An 8,980-nucleotide genomic window follows, 5' to 3' on the forward strand; every position below is an offset into this window, starting at 1 on the left:
AGGGTAGGCCCTTTTAAGCCCTTATATATATAATTTTAATATGAAAAAAATTAAATACCACTAAAAGTTTAAAACCTTAGTTTCATTTCATTTTGCCATCAAGTGTGTTCTTATTCCTTCTCCCTTCAATCGATCCTTTAGGCTTCAACCCAAGGAGAATAATCAAATTTTATTGATGTTGATAACTATGAGGCTAGTGAAGTTTATTGTTATCAGTGCCAATTTTGTAATGTTCTTTTTTACTAGACTTAAATGTTTTATTGTGTTGATTTTCTTAAATTTATTTATTTTAAACTTATGTTATGTGTAATAACTTTTTTGTTATTTTAAATATATTTTTAAAAATTTTAAATTAAAAAATAAAAAAAAATATGCTGAGGGCCTTGAGGGTCAGCACTTCATCGTTGAGGGCCAGGCTGGTCAAAATAAAATCCTATGGTATAATAAAATTTAATAAGACTAACCCATTTAAATCATGACTTTTAAGAGAATGTTTGGTTGGAAGGGAGGGGAGAAATTTTGTCCCTTCTCTTATTTGGTTTGAAAAATTGAAAAGGAGGAGAGAGAAGATTTTTCATACTTCGATCAATATACATTCTGTGATAAGTTTAAAAAATATAAATATATTTTTTTATTATTTCAATATTAATAAAATGTGGGGTAAAATTCTTTATATATAATTATGTTTTCTTTCCAACGCCCTTTTAAACCAAATAGGCTAACCTCAAATCCTTCCTCTCGTTTCAAACTAGACACACCTTAAAGAAATCCGCTCTTTAGAGTTTGATAGCTCCACTTATTTGTGAACGAGTTTACTCTCTTGTCTCCCTCTTTTTTGTTTTTGTTTTTGTTTTTGTTTTTGTTTTTTTGTTTTTCCAATTGGGTTTCACCAGGGAGTGAGGAAAGAAAAACACCAACGATGTGGCTGTGAGCCTGTAAGCATTGAGCAAGTCACAGGCAGCCCGGCGAAGAGCGAAGAAGAAGCTGAAAAAGCTCCACACTTGAGAGAAATTTCAACCTTCATTAGCCTTCATGACACACTCACTTTCATTTCTGAATCTGAGCCGTTGATTTCTCCAAGGCTCTGGAGACCATCTAGGGTTACCATCGATCGTCGACCACCGCATTATCATCATCATCCTCTTCTTCGTCTTCCAATATGTCTTCCAAGATAAGTCGCTCATCCAGCGACCCGATTGCTCCGCCGTCGTGTCCCCACTTGGCCGAGTTCCGATCTCGGAATGGGTCCCACCCTTTCCGGGCTCTCCAGGATTGCCTTCGGGTAAAGCCAGGCCGTGCTTCCATATGCCGGGATCCTCACGAAATCCCGCGCTGTTCCGCCTGTGGAGACTCAGCTACTTCCCGCCTTTATGCTTGCATTACGTGCGCCACCGTGTGTTGTCACGCGCCCTCTGGGGGGCCATCTCATGCGGTGGCCCACGCCTCCGCAATGTCGTCGGGTCATGAGATCGCTGTCGATGTTGATCGGGCCGAGCTTTTCTGCTGCGCGTGCCGTGACCAGAGATACGATCGCGATTTCGATACTGCAGTGGTGTTGGCTCAGACCAGCGCGTCGACCCTTGGTGGTGGGTCATCTGCGATTCCGTCTCCACGGCCGGAGAATCTTCGGAAGCGTCGAAGAGTGGATTATCGCCCGTGGGCGCCTGGTCAGCGCGAACGGTTTTTGATGGGAAACGGATCGAGTCCGCTGGACAGTGACAATTGTTCTTCGGATTTGCCACGGGGATTGCGTGGGTTGAATAATTTGGGGAATACATGCTTTATGAATTCTGTCTTGCAGGCTCTGCTTCACACGCCTCCTCTGAGAAATTATTTTCTGAGCGATAGGCATAACCGATATTTTTGTCAGAAAAACACTAATGTTAGCAATGCAGAGAAGAGAACTGGTAATAACAAAGATGGCGGCAATGGGAATAAGAATGCACGAATATGCTTAGCTTGTGATCTGGATGCTATGTTTTCCGCTGCGTTTTCAGGAGATCGGAAACCCTATAGCCCAGCAAAGTTCTTATACAGGTGTGCATCGTGTAAAATGAGGAATCGTGGAATTGAGCATTTTGAGCTAGGAGTTAACGCAAGAACTTTTGTTTTTTTTTTGTTTTTTTTTTGGTGGGAGTTTTATGTAAATGCGGGTTGTACAGGTTGAATTTAGGTCTTTAGTAACTTCGATATGGGGATTCATCTTTGCCTTGTGATTCCTTTTGTATTCGTTGGATTATTAGTTTTACGGAAGTAAATGTAGAATTGGAATATCTAAATGTTATGCTTTGTTGGGATTCCAGTTCTTTAAGTTCATTTCCTATAGAATGCTCTATTTCTTTAACGATGTCTTCGTTTTCTTGTTATGTCACAGTTGGTGGCAACATGCAGCGAACCTTGCAGGTTATGAACAGCAGGATGCTCATGAATTTTTCATTTCCATGCTCGACGGTATATGTGAAAAGGTGGAGAGGGATCGCCGGAAGCCTCATAGTCAAGGTAATGTTCTGACAGTGACACCTATTTCTACCACTTATCTCGCCTTCTTTGACTGAACTTTTCGTAAATCTGATTCTTCTTGTATGCGGTAATTCTAATTTTTAACCTAAACAAAAACTAAAAGACAAAATGAAGGTTACGAAAAAATATAAATCGAGGGAGTTTATTGGAATTTCCCTCGTAGTCTTTAAAGTGGGCTTGTTTTACTTTCTTCGGGTAATTGTCGTTAAAACAAAATCAACTTGTCCCGGTCTTTCCTTGTGTAATAAATGGGTGTTTATCTGGTCCCGCTGGTATTTTTTACGCATTTGTTCAAAGTTGTAAGGCTGGTCTGTTCTGTGGATTCTGGTTGTGGCGTTTTAAGGTCTTGTGAATTTTTTTTCCATCTCTTAAATAGTTCTGTACAACCCTTTAAATTGCGGTTAGTGAATGCCATCATATTAGAAAATGAAAATGTGGGATTATGGGATAATCCACTTACTTTTCTTTTTTATATCTTCAATAATGATGTGGTTAGTCTGTAAATTAGTGAAATTCTTGATGTCCAAAATCTACCTTTGGCCTAGCAGAATAATAGGATGCTGATGACTCTATTGTGTTAGTTCTCAGGTGATAGCAATGTGTTGCCAAGTACGCAAATCTTTAGGTGGTATAAGATGTTAATCTGTTGTCATTGTCACCAGGTGGCAAGCCAAGGCATTAGCTTATCATAATGATAGTTGCAACTGCCCTACTAATGCAAGATTATCAAAGGAGTGTCACTGTCTTGATGACTTCAATGCCCTTAATATTGCTTTGCATTTAAGATAATTGAAGGTACTATTCAAGATAACAAAATTGCCTCAACATTTAACTGCAGGGTATGGGTTTAGGTCTCTTGCTTGTTGCTCTAGGAGTTGACCATTGCTCAAAAAATTAGGCCTAACTATCAACCTCAACCTGCTGGCGTGATGGCGTTAACTGCTTCACACCAGTGAGTCCCTGTAAGTCAACATCTCTCTAGCATGGTTTCTTCATATAGGATAATTAGCTCAAATGATGCTCCTGTTAACTCGATCTTTTGCCATTTTTAGGATTAAAATTAAACAAGGCTTGCCCTAGCTTGGAGGAAAAATTGCATCAGACCCATACATCACTATTGTGTTGGAATCCATAGGAGCGCACTCTACCATGATTAAGATTTTGGCGGATATTGATTTAGTTCTTTTTGCTTGAGATTTTGTCATATGCTCCTGAAAGGCCAAAACACCCTTTTCTTCTATTTGTTGTGATGCAGTTATGTTCGCTTGGTTCCATTTTGATATGTTTGAATCTCACTGGAAAACAGTGTTTAGAAGCGTATAAGTTTAGGCAGATGTACACAAGTTCTGTGTGTAAGGAATTTGCTTTTTTCGGACTGACCCTTGGATTTTGGAGTGGTCCAAGAGGATAATAATGGAACTTCTGTTAAATTGACTCGTGCAAAGTTCTCTCACTCTCAATTTCAAGAGGCTTTAAGATGAAACTATTTTTTGTACCAACGGCAAGTGTAGATATCAGTGAATATATTTTTATATGTTGAAGTTAAGTCATTGAGACGTGCTTAAATGATAATGAAGTATGAGATTAGTAGTTGAGATTGTCAAGCTAGGGTGCTAGGCTACTATGTACGAGGACTCATTTATCTGCCCTTTATTTTCTTCATTTAACACAACATTGAATTCTGAAGAAAGCATGAATAATTCTTTTTGTGCATGTCAGGGGATTATACCATAATACTAGTTTTACAATTTCAATGCCTGATCATTTTCTGTTGGACAATTTGAATGCAATAGCTGAAAAGTAAAATAAGCTTTGGTAGACGAGTTCTTAAAATTATACCATTTGATTCTATTGCAACATTTACGTGACCCCATTTCCTTGATGGCACAGGCCATGGAGACTGTTGCATTGCTCATAGGGTGTTTTCTGGTATCTTGCGCTCTGATGTTATGTGTATGGCATGTGGTTTCACTTCGACAACTTATGACCCTTGCGTTGACATCTCACTGGATTTGGAACCAAACCAAGGGGGTTCTGCCAAGATGGCTACCACAGCATCAAAACATTCTTGCAATGGTGAGTCGGATTGCATGAAACCAAGTCAAACCTGTGGGACGTCAACTCTGAGGGGTTGCCTGGAGCAATTTACAAGAGCGGAGAGACTGGGGTCAGACCAAAAGTTTTTCTGTCAACAGTGTCAAGTGAGGCAGGAATCTCTAAAGCAAATGTCCATAAGAAAGCTTCCCCTAGTTTCTTGCTTCCATATAAAAAGATTTGAGCATTCTTCAACAAGAAAGATGTCAAGGAAGGTGGACCGCTATTTGCAATTTCCCTTGTCACTTGACATGTCACCCTACCTTTCATCTTCAATCCTAAGGAGCCGTTTTGGGAACAGAATCTTTCCTTTTGATGATGATGAGCCTGATGCTGCCAGTGAGTTGGCATCAGAGTTTGAGTTGTTTGCCGTTGTCACTCACTCAGGTAGGCTAGATGCTGGTCATTACGTGACTTATTTGCGGTTAGGCAATCAATGGTACAAGTGCGATGATGCTTGGGTCACTCAGGTTGATGAGAACATTGTCAGGGCTGCCCAAAGTTACATGATGTTCTATGTACAGAAGATGCTTTCCTACAAAGCAACTGATAAACAGGGCGCTTCATGATCTTTGGTGGTCCTGGAGATAGTCCTCCGAATCATTGGGTGTCACGGATACCATGATTTTTTGACATTTGTGACACGCCGAGGCTATTTTAATATATACTTTGAGATTAAAAAAGAAAAAGAAGAGAGAGAGAAGAAAAAAGAAGACAGTATTCTGGAATCACAAATAACAGCTCTCTCTGATCCCTTGATTAACACTTGGGAATTTGGTAGCTAGTCTGTACTTCTTCAGTTGGAGCAAGAAGCAAGCCAGATTTTTTTAGGCACTCCACTAGGAGTATGGATTAATCAGAAGTCAGTAAGTTTCTGATTTCTTCTAATTTTCTTGCTGGTCTTTTTCTCCCAGTTCTTGGTTACTGTTCATCTAGTCTTTTTAGCTGACAGTTTCTTTCTTTTCCCCTTGGATGCATTGAAAGCCATAGTGGTGCGTGCAGGTTCCTGGAGTCTGGTATGTTAGGTAGTCCTGGTACTTGACTACACTTTCTTTTGTGACCAAAGTTAACTCCTGCAATAAAGCAGTTTTTCACTTTTTCTTCAACCTATTCGTAACATAAGAAATGTTTTCTTTCTTTCTTTCTTCGGCTCCTTGTTTTTTTTTTTTTTTTTAGGCTGAAATTTCTAGCTTTATACTTATCATTTCGCACAACTGAAAGCAACAGTTGCAACCTCATGCCTACAGTCAAGGATCATTGAGGATATTTAATATCAATCAATAATAAAAAGATTTTGAAATATTATTGTAGGATTAGTGGATTGATTTGAAAATAATTTTGTATGAGAAAAGATTATAAGATCCCTATCTTTCCTTTTTTGATTGACAAATAGCTATTTATAAATTAACAAATGTACATTTATATTTAACAAGAAGTTATTCATTAATTAATAAGTTTAAAAATTTAAAAGAATTTAATTGTGTGTAGGGATAATTTTATATTCTGTTTAAACAAGTAATTATTCATTAATTAACAAGTATTTATTTATATTTAATAATAGATCGTTTATTAATTGACAAGTTTAAGAATTTGAAAAAAATTGATAGTGAAAAGGGATAAGTGTTGATTGTATTTAATAAGAATAAGTAATCATTCATTAATTAATAAATATTAATTTATATTTTATAAGAAACTATTCATTATTTGAGAAGTTTTTTTAAAACAGAAAAATAAGGGTATTATCAGTTTTTATTATCTAAAATTATTTTTAAATCAGTCCTCTAGTTTTATTGATATTTTAAATTTTTTTTATTTTTATTTGATATTAAATTGCTTTCATAGTCCTTGAATGATATTTTCCTTAAAAGAAATAAGAAGCTTTTACCGTTGTCCTGCTTGATTCTGTTCTTCAAATAAGTCAATCAGCAAAACAAGAGAAATTTAAACTTGTTGCTGGTTATTAAACGAAGATAAACTGATCAATAATAGATCTGGAGAAAAATTAGTAAACATGCCTTTATTAGTTACAAGAAAACATTAATCTATATGGGGGAAAAGAAGACAAGGGCAAAATATCTACAGCTTTTGAGAAAGCACAATGAACACCCCATGATAGTTAAATTGCTATTTCTCTTAACTTGGACTTGGGTTTTTTCTCCTAGTAAATTTTAAATACTTTATCTATTTTAATTTATAAGATATTTTTTAGTGAAATTTGACATATTAAAATATAAGATATTTTGACAAGTATAAAATTTTATTAATGATATTTTTTTTTATATTTGCTTTCTCTCTTTAATATTGTTTCAAAAATAAAATATTAAATGAATGATATTTTTAGAAGTTTATATTTTTATGTTAAAAAATAAAGTTGTAAAACATAAAGTATATTTAATAAGTTTCATTGATATATGCGATTTTAATTAAAAATATTTTATATATTAGGATTGAGGCAGTCAAGCAAAGAAAATAGACATCAATCTATATGAAAAGTGAAATTTAAAAAAAAAAAAATCCAATGTTGTAATTTCATGTCAACCAAATTTAGATATCAAAAACAGAAAAATAAGTCAGAAAGAAGTCCCGTTGGCCTTGTATGTTGGGTGAGATCTATTAAAAATTCTCTTTCTCAACTTGTGTTTGTATTCTCTGATATATATATATATATATATATAATTATTTAATTTTTATAGTTTTGATTTAATTATAATTCAGCCTTGATTTTAGACTTATTATAATTTAATTTTTAAAGTTTTGACTCTATTATAGATTAGTCCTTTAACTTTGTTTCTTATAATTTAGTTCTTGAAATTTCAACCTCTTAAATATTAATCCATATGTTTTAAGAAATAAATTAAAAAGATTAAAAATATTTTAAACTTTTAATATTTATTGAATTATTATTCAAAAATTATCATGGATTCTAAATTCTTAAAATATGCAAAATAAATCTTAAAATTTTAAATTCAAAGCAAAATAAACCTTAATACTGTTACTATCAATGTTGGTATTGTTTAGGGTTTACTTTTTTACGAATTTAACTTTGAATGTTACAGTACACGCGTGGACAGTAACGGTGTCAAAAAAAGTTAGTGATCAAGATTTATTTTGCTATGAGTTTATAAGAATTTAGGATCTATGGCGATTTTCAAACAAAAGTTTAGAATCTTATTCATTCATTAATTCTTTATAATATTTATAAATATTAAAAGGGTTTAGTAATTTAAGATATTAGTAATAAATTTTAAAATATTTTTAATTTGTATAATTTTATTTTTTAAAAATATAGGGATCAATATTTAAAAGGTTGAAATTTTAAGGATTAAATTATAAGAGGCAAAGTTTAGGAATTGATTTACAACCGAGTCAAAACTTCAAGAATTGAATTATAAGTCAAAATTTAGAGATTAAGTTATAATTAGATCAAAATTATAAGGATAAATGATTAACGAGTCCATATTAAAAAATATTTATTAAAAAAAATTTCCATAGAATTAGAAGTTAGAACCCATCCCCAACCCAACTCCACGGCTTGGCTTCCATCACTTGGCTCACATGTATGTATCCCACTTCAGCATGTTCGCTCGGCTCTTTCCCCTCTTCATTTTCATTGATGCCTCCTCTAAACTCCGGCAGCCGCCGCTTTCCAGTCACGCTTGGTGGCTCCGACATGTTCGAGCCAATAAGATGAGGAAAATTCAGCTTGGCTTTGGAGCCACGCATCTTGAAAGCGGCTCGATCGTAAGCCAAAGCCGCGCCCTCAGCAGCCTCGTAAGTCCCAAGCCACACTCTCGCGCCGTTCTTCTTTGGCTCTCTAATCTCCGCCGCGTATTTGCCCCACGGCCTCCGCCTCACTCCCTGTAGCCTCTCCCACTCGGTGGCGCGTTAACTCCACGCACCGCTGCATCTGCACAGAAAACCTCAATGTTAGCTTGTTCCGACGAGAAAGACGGAGAGCTAATCTCGCCATCGCTGTTTGCCGCCATCCCGCCGCTAGAACTCTGAAGGCAAACAGGAGCGTTGCCGGCGAATGTGGCTGGAAATGCAATGAGAGCATTGGAGTCGTCATCAAGAAGGTAGCTCTCGACTGACTGTAGAAGAACAATGTCGGACTCAAAAGTGGCCTGGTAATCCATCTTCTTGTAAATGAGATGATATTTCTGTTTCACAAGCGAACATATAACAGTTCATACATATATACATATATATATATATATATATATATATATGTATATGATAGTCCTTGGGGCGTTATGTATAATTGAATAAAAAAACCTGTTCAGAATTTCCATGAAAGTTCCAATTTTTGCATTATCATTCACGTGGTATAATCGACGTAGATAAATATTATGATTAATGGGTTTTT

At 35.5% G+C, this 8,980-nt stretch overlaps 2 protein-coding genes across 3 annotated transcripts; one reads left to right on the forward strand and one right to left on the reverse strand.

Moving 5' to 3' along the window:
* The first annotated feature begins 748 nt into the window (after positions 1–748).
* LOC129309335 (ubiquitin C-terminal hydrolase 22-like) lies at positions 749–5,720 on the forward strand. Of its 2 annotated transcripts, XR_008592896.1 has the most exons (4): positions 749–2,037; positions 2,375–2,499; positions 4,411–5,480; positions 5,599–5,720. XR_008592896.1 is itself a non-coding variant. In XM_054950881.1 (3 exons), the coding sequence occupies exons 1-3, from the start codon at positions 1,160–1,162 to the stop codon at positions 5,181–5,183; spliced, it is 1,776 nt and encodes a 591-aa protein (XP_054806856.1). In that variant the 5' UTR covers positions 749–1,159; the 3' UTR covers positions 5,184–5,720. The 2 variants fall into 2 exon arrangements, 1 of the variants encoding a protein (XP_054806856.1); XM_054950881.1 differs by having other exon boundaries at positions 4,411–5,720.
* Positions 5,721–8,115: 2,395 nt separating this feature from the next.
* LOC129308891 (ethylene-responsive transcription factor ERF095-like) lies at positions 8,116–8,750 on the reverse strand. The gene is made up of 2 exons (XM_054950265.1): positions 8,514–8,750; positions 8,116–8,472 (listed from the first exon to the last, which is right to left on the reverse strand). The coding sequence occupies exons 1-2, from the start codon at positions 8,748–8,750 to the stop codon at positions 8,116–8,118; spliced, it is 594 nt and encodes a 197-aa protein (XP_054806240.1).
* Positions 8,751–8,980: the final 230 nt, after the last annotated feature.

Source organism: Prosopis cineraria, unplaced genomic scaffold (genome assembly GCF_029017545.1).
Source record: "Prosopis cineraria cultivar Desert tree isolate PC_DT_omini unplaced genomic scaffold, ASM2901754v1 PC4, whole genome shotgun sequence".
NCBI lineage: Eukaryota > Viridiplantae > Streptophyta > Magnoliopsida > Fabales > Fabaceae > Prosopis > Prosopis cineraria.